This window comes from Hyperolius riggenbachi, chromosome 2 (assembly GCF_040937935.1).
Source record: "Hyperolius riggenbachi isolate aHypRig1 chromosome 2, aHypRig1.pri, whole genome shotgun sequence".
NCBI lineage: Eukaryota > Metazoa > Chordata > Amphibia > Anura > Hyperoliidae > Hyperolius > Hyperolius riggenbachi.
Genome location: NC_090647.1, coordinates 34,149,454 through 34,174,569, shown reverse-complemented (window position 1 = coordinate 34,174,569; position 25,116 = coordinate 34,149,454). Strand labels below are relative to the sequence as shown.

General features: G+C 47.0%; 1 protein-coding gene across 1 annotated transcript in view; it reads left to right on the top strand.

Moving 5' to 3' along the window:
• The window catches only part of C2CD3 (C2 domain containing 3 centriole elongation regulator), a 91,178-nt gene that overhangs the window by 52,234 nt on the left and 13,828 nt on the right, over positions 1–25,116 (top strand). Inside the window, exons 21-31 of the mRNA XM_068266629.1 lie at positions 767–1,035; positions 2,915–3,001; positions 5,609–6,223; positions 9,168–9,497; positions 10,832–10,970; positions 11,090–11,154; positions 12,938–13,149; positions 16,015–16,121; positions 17,800–17,958; positions 23,071–23,279; positions 24,008–24,962. Of these exons, the coding sequence (XP_068122730.1) occupies positions 767–1,035; positions 2,915–3,001; positions 5,609–6,223; positions 9,168–9,497; positions 10,832–10,970; positions 11,090–11,154; positions 12,938–13,149; positions 16,015–16,121; positions 17,800–17,958; positions 23,071–23,279; positions 24,008–24,962 (3,147 nt within the window). The remainder of the gene's footprint in view (positions 1–766; positions 1,036–2,914; positions 3,002–5,608; positions 6,224–9,167; positions 9,498–10,831; positions 10,971–11,089; positions 11,155–12,937; positions 13,150–16,014; positions 16,122–17,799; positions 17,959–23,070; positions 23,280–24,007; positions 24,963–25,116) is intronic.

The window sequence follows — 25,116 nt, the reverse complement described above, 5'->3', positions numbered from 1 at the left end:
ATCGTTTAAAAAAAAAGCAACCAACGACCATTAAGTCTAACGACGGACGAGCTAGATCGTTAAAAACGAACGATCTAGCTTGGCGGATTTTTTCCAACGACGATCGTTTGCAAAAGTAGTACATCGTTGGAAACGGTCATTTGTACTAGGCTTGACATGCGCATTTCGCTATTTCTCCATGGAACTTTTCATTTTTATGCGCAAGCGCAATAGTTGCTTTACGTGATGTAACGTTCGTTCTAAAGATCAGATCGTTACACAACTTTAAAAACTAACTTTACTTAGGTCGCTCTTTCGTCAATTAAAAGTTTGTTCGTCGTCCACAACGAGCAATCGTTGTCGTATGTGTGTACGTAGCTTTAGAGTAGGAATGAACAATGAGATGCAAATTCTTCTGAAATTATGCAAAATTTTATGCAAATGTATGCAGCTTGAAAATGGACCAATCGATTTCAACCCAGGTTCAAATTGATTGGTTCATTTTCAAGCGCAAACATTTGCATAACATTTTGCATACATTTGCATCAACTCGGAATAATTTGCATACCTGTGATCATCCCTAGCTACTTGAAGCAGAGGATCAGCAGGACAGCCAAGCAACTGGTATTGCTTAAAATTAAATAAATATGTCAGCCTCCATTTCCCTCTCACTTCAGGTTCCCTTTAAGTTTTCAGCAGGCGACCCCTATAGCCATAACTAAGCAAAGGTTGCCTTTTCCATTCTGTTATGGACTTGTCTTTATAATTGGTCTCTTTCCACTGTCAGAGCTCTGGCAGAACAGGACCCCTCATTTCAGTACAGCGCAGACGTCGGGGTGAACGCCTTCATCATCATCCGCCCGTCCTTCTTACCAGAGGTGGAGAGTCGCAATACGCGGACCGTGGCACGCAGCTTCTGCCCGGAGTTTGACCACCACTCGGAGTTCCCCTGTAATATAGTGACACAGAAGAGCAGCGGAGAGGCTTGCAGCCTGGCAGAGATTCTTCACTTCTCCGAGATCGTCATGTCCATCCACCACCAGAGCGTCACCCCTGGTAACCGATCCCTCATTCCTCAAATCTGTGAATAGCCAGCTCTGTGCTCTCTGATGCCACCTGGTGGCCACCAGGATTTCCCATGACCCCTCCCACCCAGGCAGTCGCATCTTCAAGCTTATCCCATTGGGCTGCCGTTTCAGAGCACCAGGTGCAGGGGCACCTTCTTCCCCCAAGCAGTCATCCTGATGAACTGTAGTCCCCCCTTTCAGGTCATCCCAACTAAGGCACTCTAGTCCCCTTGGATGGCATTATTATTTTTTTCTCACTATCAAAGTTTATTTAAAGTGGACCTGAACTCAGAACTCCTCTCTGCTCTAAAAGATACCCAACAGCATAATAACCTTTAAGCAAAAAAACATTTCTTTGTTACAGCTGATACAAATCTCCCAGCTGCAAATTAGGACACTGCAGCTTTAAGGGCTCGCTGCAAGGCCGTACAACTCAGTACACAAGTGATTCTCTCCCCCCCCCCCTTTCTGCCCACCAACAGAGCTTTCTGTTGGTGGGCTGTGATCCCTGCTGGGATGTTTGTTTATTTTTATTTATATTTGTGTCTTTTTTTTTTTTTTTTTTTTTTAATAAATATTACTATTTTTTGTTTTATTAAAACCTCTCCCCCTGCCAGCCAATCAAAGTGATCGACTCTCATAGACATCAGCCTATGAGAGCCAATCACTCTCTGTGCCGTAGATGACAGCACTGTACAGAACAATCTCCCAGCGGCAATCGCCACTGGGAGACTGATGATTCAAGTGGAGATACATGCTAAATCTCTTGCAAAACCCCGCCCCATGACTTCACGCGGGGCTGCCGCTGCATTCACGCCAATTGGTGTGGAGCGGTCTGCTAGGGTTTAAAAGCACACTGTAGGGGGGGTCAGGGGAACATGAGTTAAACTTACCCGGGGCTTTTAATGGTCCCCTGCAGACATCCTGTGCCGGCGCAGCCACTCCCCAATGCTCCGGCCCCGCCTCCGGTTCACTTCTGGAATTTCTGACTTTAAAGTCTGAAATCCACTGCGCCTGCGTTGCCGTGTCCTCGCTTCCCCTGTTGTCACAGGAGTGTATTGTGAAGGCCCAGTATGGTCTGTGCCTGCGCAGTACGCTCCGAAGCATCGGTGAGTGGCTGCGCGGGCACAGGATGTCTGCGGGGGACCATTAGAAGCCCCGGGTAACTTAAACTCATTTTCCCCTGACCCCCCTACAGTGTCCCTTTAAACAAAAATAGAGAAGCGATACAGAATGAATGGCATTATTTCCCCAAACACCCAACCCAAATTTTAAGTTCCAAGCACTCCTGTGCAGGACTTGCCCCACACCCTAACTGTTTAGGGCCCTTTTACACTGGCGCATTGCTTTACCCTGTTTTGCCGCAGGGTAACGTTAGGCCAGTGAACAGCCTATGGGGCGTTTTATACCTGTGCGATGCGCCGGAAGTCTCCAATATTACACACTGCCAACGCAGGAGAACCAGCATGTTGTGGCCAGCATGGGTGGTGACGTGCGGGGAACCGGAAGTCATGTAAGTCTGTGACAACTCAGATTTTTTCTGAATTGGCTAGAGTTGCAGAACACATGTGCAGAAGCATATTTTTTTTCAATATACTTCCGCGCAATTTGAATTTCGGCTACAGGAAGTGAGCACTAGAGAACCTCGCTTCCTGTTTGGCTTGCAGCCAGAATGGAGATTAACACACCCTGCCGAATGTATGCTTCTTCTCATGCTTGTATCAATGTACATTTCTCACATTGCCAACGTCTGTCTTATGTACTGCTGCCATTGCCATATGAACCACAAATCATTCCGGGTACATCATTCAGCGTACTTGGGCGATTCTGACACTTTGCTCTATTCTCAAACCTCTTTCTTTCCTCAGGAGGTGTCGGGAAGAGTCATCCGGCCCACGACCACCATCTAGGCGTGGTGAGGATCGCAGGCAGAGATCTCCTTGCCAAGAGATCGGGTGAGGAATGGGACTTTACAGAGACAAACTAAAAACATAATCTGTAGCGATACAGGCAATCTCTGACTTACATACCCCGACTTATGAATGACCCACCGATACGAACAGCCTGAAAATGTGAAATTTGAGTCTCTCTTGTGGGAACAAGTGAAAAAAAAACTTAAAAAAAAGACCTTGTTTTTGAGAAAATCTATTTGAAAAAAGTCAAAGAAAAAATGTTTTTACAGTAAAAATGAAAATCCTCTTGTCTGGGGAGGGGGAAGCCTCTGGATCCTAATGAGACTTCACCCGTCCTATTCACCCTTCAGGATCCAGCCCTGGCAGCCCCCAATCAGCAGCGATGTAAACATTTACCTACCGCACTCCAGCGCAGTAGCATCTTTCCGATGGGCTCAGGTGGATATTGCTGAGCCCAGGTCTCTGCTTTTACCACCGGAGCCCATTAGAAATCTGGTACTACGCTGTAACTCAAGAAGGTAAATATTTTATCCGCTACTGCGCCATAGCCAACATCCTTGTCGGTACTTGTACTGTATTTTGCTGTAGTACACGAAAGGAACAGGTGACACAGTGGGGGACACTGAAGGTATGGGGATCAGAGGTGACATACAGGGGGACACTGAAGGAACAGAGGTGACACAGAGGTGGATATTTTAGGCAGAGCTGACACAGAAGGCCCAGGGGGCAGAGATGGCACAGAGAAGGACACTGAAGGCACGGGGGATCAGAGGTGACATAGAGAAGGACACTGGAGGCACAAGAGAGCATAGAGAGGAGAGAGATGGCACAGTGTTTAGACTTTCGGACAGATTCAGTTTGAGAACAAACCTACAGTCCCCATCTCGTTTGTTAACCGGGAACTACGTATATATATATATATATATATATATATATATATATATATATATATATATATAGAGCACTGCGTAATATGTTGGCGCTTGATAAATACAATAAATATAAATATATATATATATATATATATATATATATAGTGCAGAATTATTAGGCAAGTTGTATTTTTGAGGAACAATTTTATTATTGAACAACAACCATGTTCTCAATGAACCCAAAAAACTCATTAATATCAAAGCTGAATAATTGTGAAAGTAGTTTTTAGTTTTAGCTATTTTAGGGGGATATCTGTGTCTGCAGGTGACTATTACTGTGCATAATTATTAGGCAACTTAACAAAAAACAAATATATACCCATTTCAATTATTTATTTTTACCAGTGAAACCAATAAAACATCTCAACATTCACAAATATACATTTCTGACATTCAAAAACAAATAAGTGACCAATATAGCCACCTTTCTTTGCAAGGACACTCAAAAGCCTGCCATCCATGGATTCTGTCAGTGTTTTGATCTGTTCACCATCAACATTGCGTGCAGCAGCAACCACAGCCTCCCAGACACTGTTCAGAGAGGTGTACTGTTTTCCCTCCTTGTTAATCTCACATTTTATGATGGACCACAGGTTCTCAATGGGGTTCAGATCAGGTGAACAAGGAGGCCATGTCATTAGTTTTTCTTCTTTTATACCCTTTCTTGCCAGCCACGCTGTGGAGTACTTGGACGCGTGTGATGGAGCATTGTCCTACATGAAAATCATGTTTTTCTTGAAGGATGCAGACTTCTTCCTGTACCACTGCTTGAAGAAGGTGTCTTCCAGAAACTGGCAGTAGGACTGGGAGTTGAGCTTGACTCCATCCTCAACCCGAAAAGGCCCCACAAGCTCATCTTTGATGATACCAGCCCAAACCAGTACTCCACTTCCACCTCCACCTTGCTGGCGTCTGAGTCGGACTGGAGCTCTCTGCCCTTTACCAATCCAGCCACTGGCCCATCCATCTGGCCCATCAAGACTCACTCTCATTTCATCAGTCCATAAAACCTTAGAAAAATCAGTTTTGAGATTTTTCTTGGCCCAGTCTTGACGTTTCAGCTTGTGTGTCTTGTTCAGGGGTGGTCGTCTTTCAGCCTTTCTTACCTTGGCCATGTCTCTGAGTATTGCACACCTTGTGGTTTTGGGCACTCCAGTGATGTTGCAGCTCTGAAATATGGCCAAACTGGGGGCAAGTGGCATCTTGGCAGCTGCACGCTTGACTTTTCTCAGTTCATGGGCAGTTATTTTGTGCCTTGGTTTTTCCACACGCTTCTTTCGACCCTGTTGACTATTTTGAATGAAACGCTTGATTGTTCGATGATCACGCTTCAGAAGCTTTGCAATTTTAAGAGTGCTGCATCCCTCTGCAAAATATCTCACTATTTTTTACTTTTCTGAGCCTGTCAAGCCCTTCTTTTGACCCATTTTGCCAAAGGAAAGTAAGTTGCCTAATAATTATGCACACCTGATATAGGGTGTTGATGTCATTAGACCACACCCCTTCTCATTACAGAGATGCACATCACCTAATATGGTTAATTGGTAGTAGGCTTTCGAGCCTACACAGCTTGGAGTAAGACAACATGCATAAGAGGATGATGTCAAAATACTCATTTGCCTAATAATTCTGCACTCCCTGTATATATTATACACAATTTTCACGATTTTATACTTCCTGCTTTCATAAGTGTTCCTGTTCTTTCTCTCCTTATTAGGAATATCAGGCTGGTACCCAGTGATGTTGCCCGAGGATTCCAGTCTAACAAGCCCATCTGGAGTCTTGAGTAACGTAGTAGGAGGTCTGGAGCTCTCAGTTGGGTTCGCTCATCACTCAGACAGGGAACGAGTCCTGGAGGTGGCTCGTGGGTTAGGATGGAGTGAAGAGGAGGAAGAAATCAGTGGAAGGGCTGGAGACGATTGGGAGAAGGAAGACTTGGTCAATCTCTCCATCACCATTCCAAAGATCTGGCTTCCGGTGCGTTTTCTTCTTTTGGCCGGTCACAAACAAGTCCACAAAAAGACTTACTGCTACCTGCGCTACAAAGTGTACGATAGAGATGCCATCTGCTCCCCCTTGAGTAGACCAGTCTTGTCTGAAGATGGCCAACAGGCCACCGTAGCCTTTGAGCAGACTAGAAGCCTTGAACTGCTGAAGCACCAGCCGCTGGTGTGGTACCTGCGAGAGGAGAAGCTAGAGATCCAGGTCTGGCGCTCTTATGGGAAGGACACAGGCGGACCCAGACCTCAAGATACGGACCGTCTTCTCGGCTCTGCTTATGTGGACATGACCACTCTGGCAGCCAACACCTCCCGCACTCTCTCTGTTAGCGGTACGTCGTGTGCACAGTGAAAAAGGGATAAAATGTAGCTGATGTGAGCCTTAATGAAGGCGCAAATTAATATTGAAATGAATCTGTGACTTTAAGGGGGAAAAAGTCAGATACTTACCTTGCTAGAAGGATCCTCCAGAGGTTTTCCTCATCCTCCTCTAGAGCACTGCTTGGGACCCTCTGAAAATGTGTGGCTGCACTCCCATCTGTGCGCAGGCACACTAACGGCGTGCACCTGTGCAGTAACACAGAGCTGCTCATGCGCGATCGAGGTGCCTGTGCAATGCAGCCACGCTCCTTCACTAGTGGGAGCATGACTGTGCGAGAGCGCTTGTCATGGGGGTTCAGTGGGTCCCAGCGTTAGAATGGCAAGCTCAAGGGGAATGTGGGAAGCTTCCGGATTATCCAGAGACTTGCTGCATCTAAAGAGTAGCTGAGCCGAAGCTTGGGCACAAAATGAGATGCCTAAAGAGAGGGAAGCCTCAGGATGCCATTGAGGCTACCCTCTGTATTCTCATGTCCCCGGTTGCTGAGCGTGGCCCCCCCTGAAGATTAGCAACAAGGCATTGATGCTAATCATATCGGGGCCTCTTCTTGCAGCGTGGCAACGCAATAGCCCACATGCGCAGTAAGCTGGAGCTGCGGGCTCTGTGCTATTGCGCATGCGCGGCCTTGCTTGTGTGTCTACTGCGCGGCCTTGCTGCAAGAAGAGGAGCTGCGCGGCACCGATATGGAGAGGAGCTGCACTCTGCGACAGGTAATATCAGAATACAGAGGGAAGCCTGAGGCTTCCCCCTCTCGAGATCACTTCAAGGAAACCTGTAATGATTAAAAAAAAGGGTTTTTTTACTTTCCTGGGTCTTCTACAAGCCCCCTGCAGCTGCCCTGTGCCCACGCCAGTACTCAACAGGTGCAGCGGCCCCGACTTGCAAGTCGGCGAAAGTAAAACTGAGCCGCAGAGGGGGACTGAAGGCTCGTTGAGTACTGGCGAAGACAGAGGGCGGCTGCCAGAAGCCCCAGGTAAGTGTTGTTTTTTTTTTTTTTAATCATTACATGTTTCCTTTTAAAGAGGAGCTGTTAGGTATAAGGTCTCAGAGAAAATAAACACATATATATCAGTAGCTAAAGATTGGCTGTACTTACATTACATATGCATTTCACTGTCCACGTTTGTACTTCACAGAATTTTTATATAGTATATGCAGAGATTGATGCTCCTGACAGCTCATGGCAGCTTACATGTTTTTCTGTCTTCTATGAAGCCAAATGTGTCGTCATGTCCTGCCTGCTTCCTGATCACAGAAAAGCTCGTACTGAATAACACTAGTGTGCAGTGAATATTAATTAGCCATGTGGCTAGGAACAATAGCGGACTCCTGCAGTGTACTCTGCCAGGAGATTTATCAGTGCTACGCGCTGGACTGATTACAAGCTGCTGTAACGTCTCATTAGCAGCCGAGGGGAGGGCCCCAGAATGCTTTGCAGTATAGTATGCGGCTTGCGTCCTGCTTGGGTCTAACAGCTTTGCTGATAAGCACACATCAAAGGTAAGAGAGATTTTTATCTTCACTAATGCCTTTTTGGCTTCCTTCTAAACTGTTTAACACAGGAGAATAGAGGTTTAAATTAGCTTCTGCAGCCTGACCGTTACTCTTTAAGGTGAGTATCTGCCCTGTGCACTTTTTTTCCTTATACTGTAAGTACACTTTTGCACTCAAAGCTTACACTTGCAGCAAAACATAACGCAATAAATACTGGAGGAACCTCTTTCTCCATAAATGCTGCAGCATTCTCAAATTAAACCACAGAAATCATAAAGGTTCCTGCCTTAGGATTGGTTGATTCATACCAGTGAGCCTGCATGCAACTCATTTCCTGCAAAGATGTGTTCAAGCCAATCAGATTTCACGCATTCATGTCAATTTTCAGCAGGAAAGCTAGAGTCCCCAAAGTTGGCACAGTTGGACACTTGGGGCTTGATTCACTAACAGGCGCTAAGTGCTTAGTGGGCGCAAACTACGGCACTAAGTATTTTGAGCCCACACATCAGTCTAAGTCCCACTCGCTGCGTGCACAGCGTGGGTGCGCCTATATTAGTGCGCGGTGCGACAATAACTTTGCACCCGCTGCCTCTTAAACGTGTATCTGATGCGACAATAACGGCGCATCGGGTGCCCCTGAAACAGCGCATTAATGCGCCGCTTCGAGGGCACCCGATGCACCGTTATTGTCGCATCAGATGCGACGTTTAAGAGGCAGCGGGTGCGAAGTTATTTTCGCACCGCGCACTACTATAGGCGCACCAAGTAGCTTTGCGCGCACCAGCGGCAAAGAAGGGCTTTTACACCGGCGCTAACACTTAGCGCTGGTTAGTGAATCAAGCCCTTGGTATCCAAGGTTAAAAAATGTATGGCAGGGTTCTCAAACTTGTCACAGTTGGTCACTGGGTGACTGGGATTAAAATTGAGGAAAGTGGCTGGAGCCTACAACAGCCAATCAAAATTCACATACTGATTTTCAAGGGGAATATTTACAATGCTGCCATTTTTACACGGTTAATGGCAGAGGCTTCAATCCTGCTGCAGTCAGTCATTAGTTGACTGGGATTCAAATTCAGAAAAGTGGCAGAGCCACAAACAACCAATCAGATTTGTTTGCTTGATTTCAATGAGAAAATATAAATTGCTTCCATTCTCACATTATTGTGTCAAGGTTAGAAAAAGTGTTCAGACCCAGCAACAACCAAACACATTCCCAAGCAATGCGGGTCTTCAGCTAGTCAAAAATATTTTACAGGACCTCCAGGGATGTTGGCAGGTTGTATGTTGTCCACTATTATTTGAGTTTAGTTGTTTAGCTACAGTTATTGTATTTGTGCTTCCAAATTAATATACCATTCAGTGTATCGAACTCTTGGGTTGAACCTGTTTTGTCTCCTCTGCAGGAGTTTATCCCCTGTTTAAGCGTAATGTGGCCAGCCTGCAGGGGGCAGCAGTGAGAGTTCACCTATCCTTAGGCTCCGCCTATCACCCATCAGTCACCGCCCAGTGCACAAGCTCCGCTGAGGACCACAGCCTCAGTGAGGAGGAGGCGGCATTGGACATCTCTATGGATGAGGACAGGAGGCTGAATACTCATGCAGGGGGAAAGAAGAGCTTTTCACGGCCTGACCAGCCCCCCACAGTCTCCGAGCCTCAGCCAAATGCTGTGGACTTAGAGAATACCTTTGCAGCCAACATTGTGGTTGAACGTGCCATGCATCTCAGCTTGAAAGGTACGTCGTCACCCTATCTTGCTGTGGCTGAGAAGGAGAATACAAACTCTTGGCTCAGAGCAGATTTGTAATTGGTGGGGGAATAATCCCTCCCACCCAATGCCACGCCCCCTCTTCAGAACAGAAGGAGAACGAAGGGGGTATTAATTTGCCAATTAACCAGAGGATCTATTTCAAACTCTAAACCCTAACCTGCAAAGCTCGCTGCAATCTCTCTACCCTGTACATCTTACTAGTTTCCAGATACCAACCCAACTGAAATCTCAGATCTGCACATGACTTTCTTTTGTCCTTCTCGAGAATCACCTCCTCATATTCCTGTATACAAGATTTCTCACGTGCTTCACCCTTCCTCTGGAATTCCCTACCACAACACACCCACCACTCTCCAATCTTTGAAATCTTTAAGCCCTCCCTCAAAACTCACTTTTTCCTATGAGCATACAACTTAGACCATTCCCCGTCATCCTCTGGACAAGTTATACTCCTTACTTTACTAGATAACCTAAAAACACACTGACTCGAACTATGAATATTGTATACTAACTGGGCGGGATGAGTGCGAGAGGGGTGGATGCAGGGAGGACTCCTCGTGGGTGAGCAAGTCGGAACGTTTTAGGTGGGCGGGATGAGCATGAGAGGGATTGTTGCAGGGAGGAGTCTTCATGGGTGGGTGTGTCTGTCAGAACTTTGTAGAGGGTGGGATGAGTGTGAGAGGGATGGAAGTAGGGAGGAGTCTCCGCATCATTTTGTGCCGTACACCAAGTGGCGCCCCTCACAAAGCTGCCAGTCATGTGAAGGACATGACACGTGGCCACAAAATAGAGAAAGATTGGCTGAGGGGCCGTACTGCCCTCTGACAGGTATAATGCATCTTTTGCACTTGGCGTAATCAAATCTACTGGGCAGGACTGCTTTTTTTTATTTACCTCAGCAGGGAGCCTCCTGCTTCATCTTAGCACTTCACATAGAACTGAGCCAGTCCCAGCATGCATTGTTTTACAGAACTGTTGGCCTAAAATGTCACAAATTATTGTTATGGATGACAAAAGTGAAGCTCTCCATGGAGGTGAAATTCTTTTACTCTGGTCTGTTTGTTGTTTCTTTAATGTCTGATACATACGATGCAATTTCCTGTCAGATTGACAGTCAAATAGATAATTTACAACACATCCAATCTGATTTGCAATTGTTTTTCTGAACGATTTTGTATAGAAGTGATCGGCAAATCGATCAGAAAACTATTGGAAATCAGATAGGACCTGCTGGAAATTATTGTTTTGTGTGCACCAGGTAGTTCATTTTTGGTAAAATATCCTGTGACGTTATTGCAGGGAGTCCTCTTACTGAGCGAGAGGTATCCAATCCCAGCTGCTGCGTGTCATTTCCTGTTGCCGGCAGTGCAACCCCTGTGACTACCCCCATCATAGAGAACACAGAGTCTCCGATGTGGAACTTCCAGCAGCAGACCAGGTAATGTGAGCTCAGCAGTGCTGATAGTGGGTTATGCCAGTCATCGCCACATTCCCAACACAAACAATACTTTCACTTACTGATCACAGTTGTCCTGTCTCTCCTCCTTCATTTTGTAGACTCCCTAAAGAACTTCTTGTGGATCCCCAGCAAACCTTAGTGTTCAAAGTGTGGCATAGATCAGGTGAGTGGAGAGCCCACTGATTATTTGTCCTGTGTCCAGTACCACTTAATAGGAACCATAATCAAGTACTGAACTTCATCCCAATCAGTAGCTGAGTGGCGCTGTCAATACTGCGTCTGCGCAGTCCGCTCCAGCCCACGTGGCGGGGATTGATAGCGCCGCTCACGCAGGCGCAGTACAGAGCGACCTGGAGGTTGCTCTGACGTCATCGACGGGGACCGGGACGGACCTGCGGCGAACAGCTGCGGGCAGAGCTGCGACGAGGGACGTCCTGGGAGCTGGAGGAAGCCCCCGGTAAGTACCACTTATTTTACACTTTTTCCCCTGATGACGCCTTTAAACGCAAACGCAGCAAAAATGCACACAACATAAAATGAAAACGTAACATAAAACGCAGCCTGTTATGTTATGTGTGCACCCAGCCCAAATCTTACCACAAGGTGGCACTACTTGCTCACAAGTTGTATTTGTTAATCGTTCTCATGTTACGACTGTAGTCATATGGCCCTATGTAGTATGGCCCATATGCAATTAACCTTTTCTCCACTTACCTGGGGCTTCCTCCAGCCCCTGGCCGCCGTTCTGTGCCCTCGCCGCAGCTTAAGTGGTTTTCGGCGTCCTGCGCTGCAGAAGCCGACCTCGCCAGGTCAGCTTCTTGTGCGCTCCATGGCGCGGGTCACGTGGTCTGGCTAACGTCATTAAGTCTGTACTGCGCAGAACTACTGCGCCTGCGCAGTACAGAACTGATGTCAGCCGGACCACGTGATCCGCGCCACGGAGCGCACAGGAAGCCGATCTGGCGAGGTCGGCTTCTGCAGCGCAGGACACCGAAAGCCACTTGAGCTGCGGCAAGGGCACAGGACGGCAGCCAGGGGCTGGAGGAAGCCCCAGGTAAGTGGATTTTGTTTTCCAGCTTGGATGTTCCCTTTAAAATCGTTTAGACCTTTTCCACCTACTTCTTGGTGCTTTTTCAATTTCGAAGTGCTGAAAAGTTATTCTAAATAGAATCGCCTAGGAAAAAATTCAGGAGAAAAAGTTAATTGCATAGGGGTCCATGTAGGAAATGTCACCAATTTCTCACTCCTGCTCACCGTTCCTCCAGTTGGTCTAGCCTTAAATTTGGCCACTGATTGGCCAGTCAAAATTGGATGTGTGTACGCGACTTAACCCTTTAACCTGTTGGTAGCTCTTCTATTGGCATAAGCTGGTGTCTTCTTACAGCATATATTGTTTATCTGCCTAATGTAGCTATGCAAAGCAGTGCAAGGAGCTTCTTTATATTTACCTGCTCCCTGCGGCTGGATTGGCGTCTCCTCTCCTCCTGTTGCAGCGCTGCAATGCCGACATCCTCTTGGGAGTTCCGATCACATGATATGACATGTGATGGTAACCCAGGGGATGGTGTCAGCAGTACAGCGTGTCCGGTGGTGGAAGGAGTGGCGCTGCAACACTGACGGCATTCCTTGGGTTACGATCACATGTCCTATCATGTGATCGGCACTCCGAAGAGGATATCGGCATTGCAGCGCCACCGGTGGAGGAGAGGAGATGCCAATCCAGCCACCTGTGCCTCTGTGCACACCCTGCCAGGCTGGGGAAGGCACACTTCCCCAGTGGCAATTAGCCTTGCTAGTATTAGAGTTTTGTGTGCTCGTCTTGCAGTTGCTCTGTGTGTGCGGGGCTGTCTCACTGCCCCTCCATGTTTGTGTGTTGTGTGTGCTCGGTTTGCAGCTGATCTGTGTGTGCAGTCCTTCTCACTGCCCCTCCATGTTTGTGCTTTCAGGGGATGTGGAGCGAGTGTTGGGATTCGCCTCGGTGGATCTGTCTCCGCTGCTGTCCGGCTTCCAGTCTGTGTGCGGCTGGTATAACATCGGAGACTTCAGTGGGCAGTGCCAGGGGCAGATGAAGGTCTCCGTCACCCCTCTGGAGAGCATCGCCCACCTGAGGGAGGAGAGACTGGGGAGGAGCAGGACCGCCGCCGCCATCCAGTCTCAGGTGTGTCACCTGCGTGTCTGCAGTACCAATATCCGCAAAAGAGCTGGAACCATCCAGCATGTCCCCCTCCCCCCCCCGATCCAGCGATCGCGCAGCCTTTCTGCACAGCTGCAGTCTCTCTATGGGGATGATTGGGTTTGTACATGACGCCACCATGTGCGATCCTCCCCATAGTGAAGACCAGAGCTGTCTGGGGAGGCTGCACCAATCGCTGGATCCAGGCTGAGTAATGTATAAACGGCGGGGGGGGGGGGGGGGGGGGCCAACACCTTTTCTAGCTAGCATAGTGCTAGTTAAATGGTTTACAGTCATTTGGGACAATAATTTTAGAATTGGGCAATAAGTAACAAAACCTCCTGAGTGGCGTAATGCTCAGGAGGTTAAAGAACATGCGACCCCCATGCTAACCTAGAAATAAAAAACACATATATAAGTAGATAAATACTACTTCTACTTACATAACAGATGTATTGTGCAATCCACGTAATGATTCCTGTGAATGTTATAAAGGAAAAGCAGAAAATCCTATTCTAGGCAGTGGCCATTTCACCAAGCTAATGCTGACATCATATCCTCCCTGACTCTTGTTCCCTCCCTCCTTTCTCTTGCTCATTGTCATGGGCGTAGGGCCCGTGGTCGCAGCGGTCGCCTTGGCGACCGGGCCCGGCTCCTGAGGAGGCGGGGGAGGGGCCCGGGGGGCCCATCTCCGTTTGGAGGGCCATGCGACCGTGCGCGCTGGTAGGAGGGAGCCGCAGCCGCGGGGAGGGCAGCCCGACCTCTCCCTCCCTTCCTCTCCCCGGGCCGCCCCCCCCCCCCCCCTCAGATGCAGAGTGCAGCTCACGGAAGCGCTGTAGGCAGAACTCACCTTCCTGCGTTCCACTCGCCGCTGATCTCCTCTCTGGCTGGCTCTGCATAGATGTTGTTACACACGCAGCTTCCGGCTAAACAGGAAGCTGCGTGTGTAAGCATCTATGCAGAGCCAGCCAGAGAGGAGATCAGCGGCGATTGGAACCAGGGACGGAGGTGAGTTCTGCCTACAGCGCTTCCGTGAGCCGCTCACTCTGCATCTGAGGGGGGGGGCCCCGGGGAGAGGAAGGGAGGGAGAGGTCGGGCTGCCCTCCCCGCGGCTGCGGCCACCCCCTCCATTATGGGGACGGGGCACCTACCTACCTGCCCTATCCTGGGGGGCAGCTACCTAATCTATCCTGGGGGGCACCTACCTAATCTAACCTATACTGGGGGCACCTACCTAATCTATCCTGGGGGGCACCTACCTAATCTAACCTATACTGGGGGCACCTACCTAATCTATCCTGGGGGGCAGCTACCTAATCTATCCTGGGGGGCAGCTACCTAATCTATCCTGGGGGGAACCTACCTAATCTAACCTATACTGGGGGGCACCTACCTAATCTATCCTGGGGGCAGCTACCTAATCTAACCTAATCCTGGGGGGCAGCTACCTAATCTAACCTATACTGGGGGGCAGCTACCTAATCTATTCTGGGGGGCAGCTACCTAATCTAACCTATACTGGGGGGTACCTACCTAATCTATCCTGGGGGCAGCTACCTAATCTATCCTGGGGGGCATCTACCTAATCCTGGGGGGCAGCTACCTAATCTATCCTGGGGGGCAGCTACCTAATCTATCCTGGGGGGAAGCTACCTAATCTATCCTGGGGGGCAGCTACCTCATCTAACCTATACTGGGGGGCACCTACCTAATCTATCCTGGGGGCAGCTACCTAATCTATCCTGGGGGGCAGCTACCTAATCTAACCTATACTGGGGGGCACCTACCTAATCTAACCTATACTAGGGGGCACCAACCTAATCTAATTTATACTGGGGGCACCTACCTATCTAACCTATACTGGGGGCACTTACTTATCTAACCTGTATTGGGGGCACCTAGCTAGCCTATACAGGTGGCAACTAAACTGGCTACCTATATTGGAGGCACCTACCTAACTAACCTATACTGGGGGCACCTACCTATCTAACCTACGCTGGGGGCAACTATTCTGGCTACCTATATTAGAGGCACCCACCTAGCTAACCTGTACTGGGGGCACCTATCTATCTAACTTATACCGGCGGCGCCTGCCTATCTCACCTATACTGGGGGCAACTATACTGGCTTACCTATGCCTGACTACCTATACTGGGGGTACCTATAGCTGGCTATAGGGATTTTGATATGTGTGTGCATCCGTCGGGTGTTGCCGGGGGAGGGGGGGCTGTTGTTGCCGGGGGGGGGGAGGGGGCCACATCCAGATTCCGCATCGGGGCCCAGAGGTTTGTAGCTACGCCACTGCTCATTGTGTATCCATTAGCTGCCACCCTCCCAGAGTCTTCAGACACTGCCACTGAGGTGTATACTAGGAAGAGCACTGTCTTATCCTCCAATCACTGAGTCACCTCAGCCTTGCTTGTAAACACAAGTAATCAGAGGGTGTATCTGATAAGCAGCTAGGCAGGAAAATAAATGGAAGAGGAGGAATATATTATAGATAAAAAGAACTCCCAGCATTCAACTCTTTGGCACTAGGGCCAGTGCTCCTAAAGTATGTGATAACTCCAAGCCATAACAGCAGAAAAAGTTTTGCAAGTTTTGAATGCAGGATTGGCATCTTTATCACTTAATAGACTCAGACCAGTTGCTGTTGAAATTAGATTTTTATGGTGACAATACCGCTTTAAACAAAATTATCCTGAAAATAGGCTTATGAATGACCTGTATGCCTTGGCCACCATTTATTTACTTTAAATCTTTTATCAAGCTTTGAAAAGCTCCCCTATTAGAGTGAAGATGACAGATCCTTCTTGCTGTGTTAATAGTCTATATATCTCTATACTCCAGGTGACTCCGCACAGTTCTTTTCTGTATCAGCCCAGCCCAATGTACACATTCCCCCTGCAGCAGCAGACACTGGATATGGCGGACGGCGTCATCACACCCACTGACAGGTGAGCAGCCGGATCTGTTAAAGGAGATCTCCTTCAGGGATGGTCCCTAATGGCTTCATCCAGGTAGAGGGGATTATTTTGGTTTATAGGTTATTTATTTAAATTTTTTTTTTTGCCTGTGCTTCAACACTAAAATAATCACAACCTAATCCTACTATAGTTATAGCCTAATGTCCTACCATATTATTATTATGTATTTATACAGCACTGACATCTTCTGCAGCACATTACAGAGTACATAGTCATGTCACTGACTGTCCTCAGAGGAGCTCACAATCTAATCCTGCCATAGTCACAGTCTAATGTCCTACCATATTATTATCATTATGTATTTACAGTGGCTTGCAAAAGTATTCAGCCCCCTTGATGTTTTCCACATTTTGTCCCATTACTGCCACAAACATGATTCAATGTTATTGGAATTCCACGTGAAAGACCAATACAAAGTGGTGTACATGTGAGAAGTGGAACGGAAATCATACATGATTCCAAACATTTTTTACAAATAAATAACTGCAAAGTGGGGTGTGCGTAATTATTCAGCCCCCTGAGTCAATACTTTGTAGAACCACCTTTTGCTGCAATTACAGCTGCCAGTCTTTTAGGGTATTTCTCTACCAGCTTTGCACATCTAGAGACTGATAGCCTTGCCCATTCTTCTTTGCAAAACAGCTCTAGCTCAGTCAGATTAGATGGACAGCGTTTGTGAACAGCAGTTTTCAGATCTTGCCACAGATTCTCGATTGGATTTAGATCTGGACTTTGGCTGCGCCATTCTAACACATAGATATGGTTTGTTTAGTTTACGCACACCCCACTTTGCAGTTATTTATTTGTAAAAAATGTTTGGAATTATGTATGATTTTCGTTCCACTTCTCACATGTACACCACTTTCTGTTGGTCTTTCACGTGGAATTCCATTAAAATTGATTCATGTTTGTGACAGTAATGTGACAAAATGTGGAAAACTTCAAGGGGGCCGAATAGCGAATACTTTTGCAAACCACTGTATATAGCACTGACATCTTCTGCAGCACATTACAGAGTACATAGTCATGTCACTGAGTGTCCTCAGAGGAGCTCACAATCTAATCTAGGAGGGCTGCACACGCAGTAGAAGAAAAGAGGACTAGCTCACACTGGCGTAGATTTTGCCAAGGTTCTGCCATGATTGCGCTGCTCTTGCCAGGGCTGTGGAGTCGGGACAAAAATCTTCCGACTCCTCGGTTTTTTACACCACGACTCCGACTCCAACTCCGGGTACCCAAAATGGCTCCGACACCTCGAGGGCTGTGGAGTCGGGACGAAAATCTTCCAACTCCTCAGTTTATGAAATCAACGACTCAACCCTGACTCCGGGTGCCCAAAATTACTCCGGCTCAAACTCCGACTCCACAGCCCTGGCTCTTGTGATTCCAGAAGGGCAGCGTTTAAGGAGTGATTCTCATTCCCTGAACAAGTATTGCAAGCGCAATCATGTCAAAATTTCTTTTCAGTGTGAAGCAGCCCATATTGTGTGTATTGGAAGGGTAGGGGGGCAACACTAGACCGATAAAGGTGAAAACCATAAAACTAAATACAGCCCTGGTCACACACATTGGTGTCTCAGCAGTAAGTGAAGTGTGTGTGTGAATTGTGTTCATTTATGTAAACAAACGCTGTCTTTCTTCCGAGTAGGAGAGGAGACGCATTCCCAGCTACGGGTATAGAGGAAGACACACAGGCCATGAGACGCATCCAGGAGTCGCTGCATCGGGCAGAGCAGAGCACTCGGAGTGTAGAGCAGCTGGATATCTTATCACAGTCCTCACGCACGTCACTTCTGTCCACACTAAGGTGATGTCACAGGCCCTTTAAAGATGGCTGCCCTTGTGCCAATGCCATACCACCCATTACATCTGGGAACCGGGATCTTGGGTGTTGTATGTTCAGAGCAGCGTTGTTTCAGCTCTACACACAAATTACCTTTCTTACTACCTTATAACTTATCCTTAACCACTTGTATATAACCGACATGCTTTTCTCTTAATTAAAGTTAGAATTGCTCCTGTATACAGTAGCTGGATTCATGGAGAAGAATGGTCAGCTGATAGATTCGTTAGTATCTGATTGGCTGGTCGTGGTAGATTTGTTAGTGTATTTTCGGCTGGTTGTGGTTGTGTGCTGCCACTGTTTCCTGTATAGCAGGAAGTGCCTCAGAAATCCGTTACATTGTCCAGACTGGTTACATACCTCTCTCTTAATTCTGTTATACAATAGCCATTCAACTTAAATAGGAACGCTAGCCTAAACAAACATACTGTCATTAAGTTACATTAGTTATGTTAATTAAAATAGATAGGTAATATAATCTCTTACCCACACTGTTTTAAAAGAACAGGCAAATGTTTGATTTCATAATGGCAGCCATCTTTTTGGTTGAAAGGAGGTGACAGGGAGTATGAGACACAGTTCCAACTGTCCTGTGTCCTGAGCACCTCTCCCAGTTGCTAGGCAACATGAATAACAACATAGGAAATCCCATCATGCTCTGCACAGCATCAGGGAAAAAAAGCCTGGGGTTTTTTCTTTAAAGGGTGGAGCTTAGCTAAAAATGCAGCTAAAAATGATGCTTTGGTAAGAAAAACTAAGTTCGGATGCTGTGAAACTGTTAAAGAAACACCAAGCCTTTTTTAGTTCTGCTGAGTAGCTTTTTAGTCCGGAGGTTCACTTTAAGTGTAATTTCAGGTAACAGTGTCTTTGTCTATTGTTCCCCAGATCAGAGACTGCTGTCCAGGGTAATGTAACGTAGTAGTATTCCTGACACTGGTGTCTTATGTCCACACAACTGACCCATCCAGTAATGACCATGGTATTCAACTTTTTTTTGTCAAGGCTTCACTAAATACACATAGGAAGGGGAGTCATGAAGAAGAATTAGGGTCCGTTGCAAATAAGTATGAATTTGTAATGCAAAATGAAACCAATTAACTTAAATGGAGGGTAGGGGATAGTCAATGAGATGCAAATAATTCAGAGTTGATGCAGGATTGCGCAAATTTTGTATACAAATTTATGCAGCTTGAAAAATCCTTTTGAGCTAAAATTCGATTGGTCCATTTTCAAGCTGCATAAATTTGCATAATGCTGCATCAACTCAACAATTATTTGCATTTCATTGACCATCCCTACTGGAGTCCTTTCCATTGAATGGTAATTTTCGCATGCGGTGCAATGCAGAAAAGAGAAGGGATTGCATGCTGCTGATTTCTGCACCATGCATCTGTTTCCCATGTAATGATAGCTGTGTTACGTGTGAATGTTAGACGCATATGAAGATTCACATACAGGAAAAACGTATGGAAACTATAATATCCTAGTGGAAATTGCCCCTTGGGCATACATGTCAAACTCCGGCCCCCAGGCCAAATCTGCTGGTTTCCCCCGTTTTACATTGTTACACCAGAGAAGCTATATTGGATAGTAAACCCTAGATCACCAAGGAAGCCATATGGGGAGGGGTCAGCACTAGATACCAGGGAACTGTATAGGAGAGGGAAGGGGGCCACTAGACACCAGAGAAATGTATAGGGGAAGAAGGGGGCCACTAAACACAAGGAAGCTGTATAGGGGAGGGAGAGAGGCCATTAGAAACCAGGGAACCTTATAAGGGAGAGAGGTGACCAGTAGACATTGAGGTCATCCTGCGACTTGGTCCCAGAGCTCAATTTCGGCCCTCTTGACACCCCTGCCCTAAAGTTAGTCATAAATTGGTGGCGTTTGAACCAGGAGGACTACACGTGTCTCCTTGCATCTTTGGCACCCCCTCAGAAAGCAAAGCTCCCTTAGATGGTACCACAGCATTCCCTGGGCATCCTATGACCCTCTGACGAAGGATCTCTCATCCAAAACGGCGCTGTCAGGGTAATGGACGTTTGTTACTCTGCCATAGACTTTGTGCGATCCCGGGCTCCTCAGCTCGCTGTATGTGTGCTCTATTAGGATCTTAATTTGCTGCAGCTCCGGGATCTGTTTGTGTTATCACCACAGCTGTTTTCTTTTGGTATCCCCGGCATCACTTTGCTCTGCTTTGGCTACATATACTGCTGTATATGATTGAAAAGCTTATAGTGTTTAAGATACTGCTGTGATATAATACTATTGACAGAGTGTATATTCTGAGTGTCTCAGCTTGTGCAATATTGTCTGTACATGTGAATGTTCACTTTTTTGATATATATTTAATACAAAAGTTTTTGCAACTCAATTTCTGGTGTGCAGGTCTATAATATACTTTTATGTGATTTAGGGGCTACAGGCCCTGTTTATCATACCTAGCACCCAGGTACACTAATGGCTTTTGCTTGATTGTGGTTGTGCATACCTTATTTTTATACAGTATTAGGTGGTACCACCCACTTCAACCATAGAAAGCAGATTAAAATGCTGCAAAAGGTCATGGGAAATCAGCAACCGTGTCACAGGTGTCTGAGCGGTCGCTGCCATGTCACTGGTGTCTGAGCGGTCGCTGCCATGTCACAGGTGTCTGAGCGGTCGCTGTCATGTCACTGGTGTCTAAACGGTCACTGCCATGTCACTGGTGTCAGAGCGGTCACTGCCATGTTACTGGTGTCAGAGCGGTCGCTGCCATGTCACTGGTGTGTCTGAGCGGTCGCTGCCATGTCACTGGTGTGTCTGAGCGGTCGCTGCCATGTCACTGGTGTCTGAGCGGTCGCTGCCATGTCACTGTTGTCTGAGCGGTCGCTGCCATGTCACTGTTGTCTGAGCGGTCGCTGCCATGTCACAGGTGTCTGAGCGGTCGCTGCCATGTCACAGGTGTCTGAGCGGTCGCTGCCATGTCACAGGTGTCTGAGCGGTCGCTGCCATGTCACAGGTGTCTGAGCGGTCGCTGCCATGTCACAGGTGTCTGAGCGGTCGCTGTCATGTCACTGGTGTCTGAGCAGTCGCTGTCATGCCACTGGGGTCTGAGCGGTCGCTGTCATGTCACTGGGGTCTGAGCGGTCGCTGTCATGTCACTGGTGTCTGAGCGGTCGCTGTCATGTCACTGGTGTCTGAGCGGTCGCTGTCATGTCACTGGTGTCTGTGTGGTCGCTGCCATGTCACTGGTGTCTGTGTGGTCGCTGCCATGTCACTGGTGTCTGTGTGGTCGCTGCCATGTCACTGGTGTCTGTGTGGTCGCTGCCATGTCACTGGTGTCTGTGTGGTCGCTGCCATGTCACTGGTGTCTGTGTGGTCGCTGCCATGTCACTGGTGTCTGTGTGGTCGCTGCCATGTCACTGGTGTCTGTGTGGTCGCTGCCATGTCACTGGTGTCTGAGCGGTCGCTGCCATGTCACTGGTGTCTGAGCGGTCGCTGCCATGTCACTGGTGTCTGAGCGGTCGCTGCCATGTCACTGGTGTCTGAGCGGTCGCTGCCATGTCACTGGTGTCTGAGCGGTCGCTGCCATGTCACTGGTGTCTGAGCGATCACTGCCATGTCACTGGTGTCTGAGCGGTCGCTGCCATGTCACTGGTGTCTGTGTGGTCGCTGCCATGTCACTGGTGTCTGAGCGGTCGCTGCCATGTCACTGGTGTCTGAGCGGTCGCTGCCATGTCACTGGTGTCTGAGCGATCACTGCCATGTCACTGGTGTCTGAGCGATCACTGCCATGTCACTGGTGTCTGAGCGGTCGCTGCCATGTCACTGGTGTCTGAGCGATCACTGCCATGTCACTGGTGTCTGAGCGATCACTGCCATGTCACTGGTGTCTGAGCGATCACTGCCATGTCACTGGTGTCTGAGCGGTCGCTGCCATGTCTCTGGTGTCTGAGCGGTCGCTGTCATGTCACAGATGCAGAGGTTGAGTATTTCCTTGCTGTATTTCCATCCAGGACATAGATCACAACAAAAATAAATGTTTTTACTTGAGTGAGTAACTCCTACCATCTATGTCAGTTTTTATTGCTTTCTGTGCACTAACTGTCAGGATAATTTCCTAATTTGACACAGGGATAAGCTGTGAGCATAATCTCTTTGAGGGCGACAGAAGAGTGATGAAAACATTTTAACCTTTCCCCGCTTAATAAAAAATAAAATCATTTTTTTAAGCACATAATACATGTTGAAGAAGAATTGTATTACGTGTGGCCAGCTTTATCTGAAGACATTCTCCATCATACCCTCTTATAAAGCGGGATAAAACTCTGACATAACATTCAATAAAAATGTTTTTCCTACTTTTTATGACCCATACAGTTATCATATTTGCTTTTGTGCACAAATTCCCCTGAAAGCTGCCATTACATTTAATTGCATAGCTGCTGTATTTATATATTCAAATCTATCTGGTGATCACTTCTGAGCTCTTTCAACTTCTCAGCCCAGTACAGCTCATTTTCAGCAGTTTACTCATAAAGGAATGTAAACAAAAGATAAGGTTATCACCTGTTGGGATGCAGCCAGAAGCATTCCACTGCAGCAAGGAACTTTTCACTGAGGCAGGCAGGGGTCACACTTGTCTGCTTTCATACGCGTTTTCTGCACAGAAAAAATGATTTCAGCTGAAAACTCATGTTAATCAATGGGCTAGGTCATACTCGAATGCAGATTTCGGGCGCAGAAAAAAAAAAACAGACATCCTGCAGGGTAATTCTGCACGTTTTATCAGTTTTCTCTATCAATTATTTTAGTTGTTGTGGGGAAAAAAACACTTTTTTTACATACAAACAAACATAGTGCAGAACAAAATACGTGCAGAAAACTGAAAGGCAATTGTGACCCCTGCCTCCAAAACAAAGTTCTGTGTTTAACTGTTTGAATGCTGTTCTGCTACAAAAACAAAGTTTTTTTTTTGTGGTAGTAAATTTTATGCTGTGAATCTTTTAGAACAACGAGGAAACTCTGAGTTTTAATATCACTTTAATGTCCAGGTCTTGATACGTTATTGGGTTTTATGTTACTTTCCTGTAGGAAGAACCTGAGTGAGCTTGATGACATTCAGAAGTATTTCAACCAGAAGCTGTACAGGAGCCTCTCGGGCACAGCGCCACCTGGAGGTACCTCGGTGCGCTACAGTGAGATAAAGCCTCATACCGCCACTGACTATGAGGAAACAGATGCCCAGTTACTACTGAGGAAATCCAATCTACTGGTGTCTCAAGTCAGCAGCCTCATCACAGGTAAAAATTAGAATAACGTAAACTTGAATGATGTCAGATACAAGAAACATGAGCTTACTCATCTGTGCAATCTGATGTAAAAATCATGGGACCCAGCAAATAAGGTCCACATAGCAGGGGGAGGGTGCTTTCTTCACTCAGACCATGCCTATGATAGGGATAGGGGGTTTGTTTAGTTGTTGCTAAGACAGACCATGCTGGCATAGCCATAAATAAGTCATGGAAACCTTTCAATATCATGCACAGCTGAGCTCAGGAACCCTTTAGAGTGTGTGTTAGTTTCCCTCACAAAGACAACTCCACACATGTTTTTTTTCAGGAAATACTACCTTTTTTTTCCCCAGAATGGAGTCCCCATAGTGAAGAGCTGTGAAAGTCACTGACTCACTGCTTGCCCTTGCTGTGCCCCTCTTGTGTACATTTTGCTACTTTCTGGGAAGTTTAGAGGTAGCGATAACCCTTTATTGTCTGGGTACTTGCAAACCTCAACTACGCTCAGAATTTCATTTTCAGATTTTGTAGAAAGCAAGATGTCCCCCCATCCCATAAAGCAGATGCAGTACATTCTAGAACACTGGCCAGCTTGGTCAGGTGACACTGGGCACTAGTAAAACAATGTTATTTACATATGTTGAGCACAGCAAAGCTGAGATGAAATGGGGTAAAATTGAGTTCAGGATTACAGCAAACAGTTTTTCATGTAAATACTGTTATTTTTATATTCTCAGACCTCCAAGAAAAAGCTTTGTTTAGAGAAACCCCTCCCAGCACAACTGATGGTACAGACCATTATCAGCATCACAGTGCAGGCGGTACAAAAGTCACCTCTGTTCAACAGGTGAATGATATATGGCCAGACACCGAAAGGGAGGTATCAGATGATGATGAGATGGAGGAACATTGTGTGGACACGCCACCATTCTCAGCAGCTGGATCACCTGTAAGACAAGATCACAACGTGAAGCACAGCACAAGAGAAGAGAGTGTTGTAGTGGATCCTGAGGTGGAAGAGCAAGAACACGACCTTCAGGAGGACAGCGAGGAGGAATACGAGGAGAATCTCATTGAGCCAAGAACTCTTAATGAATTTACTGCCCTGACTGATAGAACCAGTCCCTGGTCCAGTATGATTTCAGAACCAGAACATGAAGTCACAGAGCAGAACCCACAGAGGGCTGAGGAGGCCCCAGAACACTTTTCAACCAACGGAATTCTTCTAGAGAAACTTGATCTGAGTTCTTCCATCCAGCAGGATGACCAGAACAGTAACCCAAGTTCTGTTAGGTCGTTTGACCATCAGTTAGTGGACAGTGACCCAGGAATTTCTGAATACAACCAGCCAGAGATGTGTGTAGAGTCAGAACACCTTGGCACACAATGGCATCATGAGGACTCTTCAGATATCTCAGATGGGGGAGAGATGGACAGATTTAGGGGGGACCTAAAAGTCCTCTCAGCAACTCAGGCTAGCAACCTAGAAACATTGTTGGGTGCCAGTGAACAGGATGAATTTCAAGACCTTGATGGAGAAGAGGAAGAGGTGAAAGCTGAGTACAAGTCTGGATATTCTTCATCTTCTCATCACGAGTCTTCTTCTCAGAGGAACACCAGCCCCTCGGTGGGGAGCTCTGAGGACCTACCTGACATGACCGAGGATGTTGCCGCGCTACGTACTCACCTGCTGTATCCTTAGCTTATTGGGTTTTGCAGTGTATTGTAAGCTAACACTGCTGCTTTAATTACACCGGTGGTGAGAACACCATGGGAGCGACCGTCGCTGACCTTAAAATGCTGCATTCCTGGCTGTAATGCTGATTTGCCTAGAACATTTTTAAAG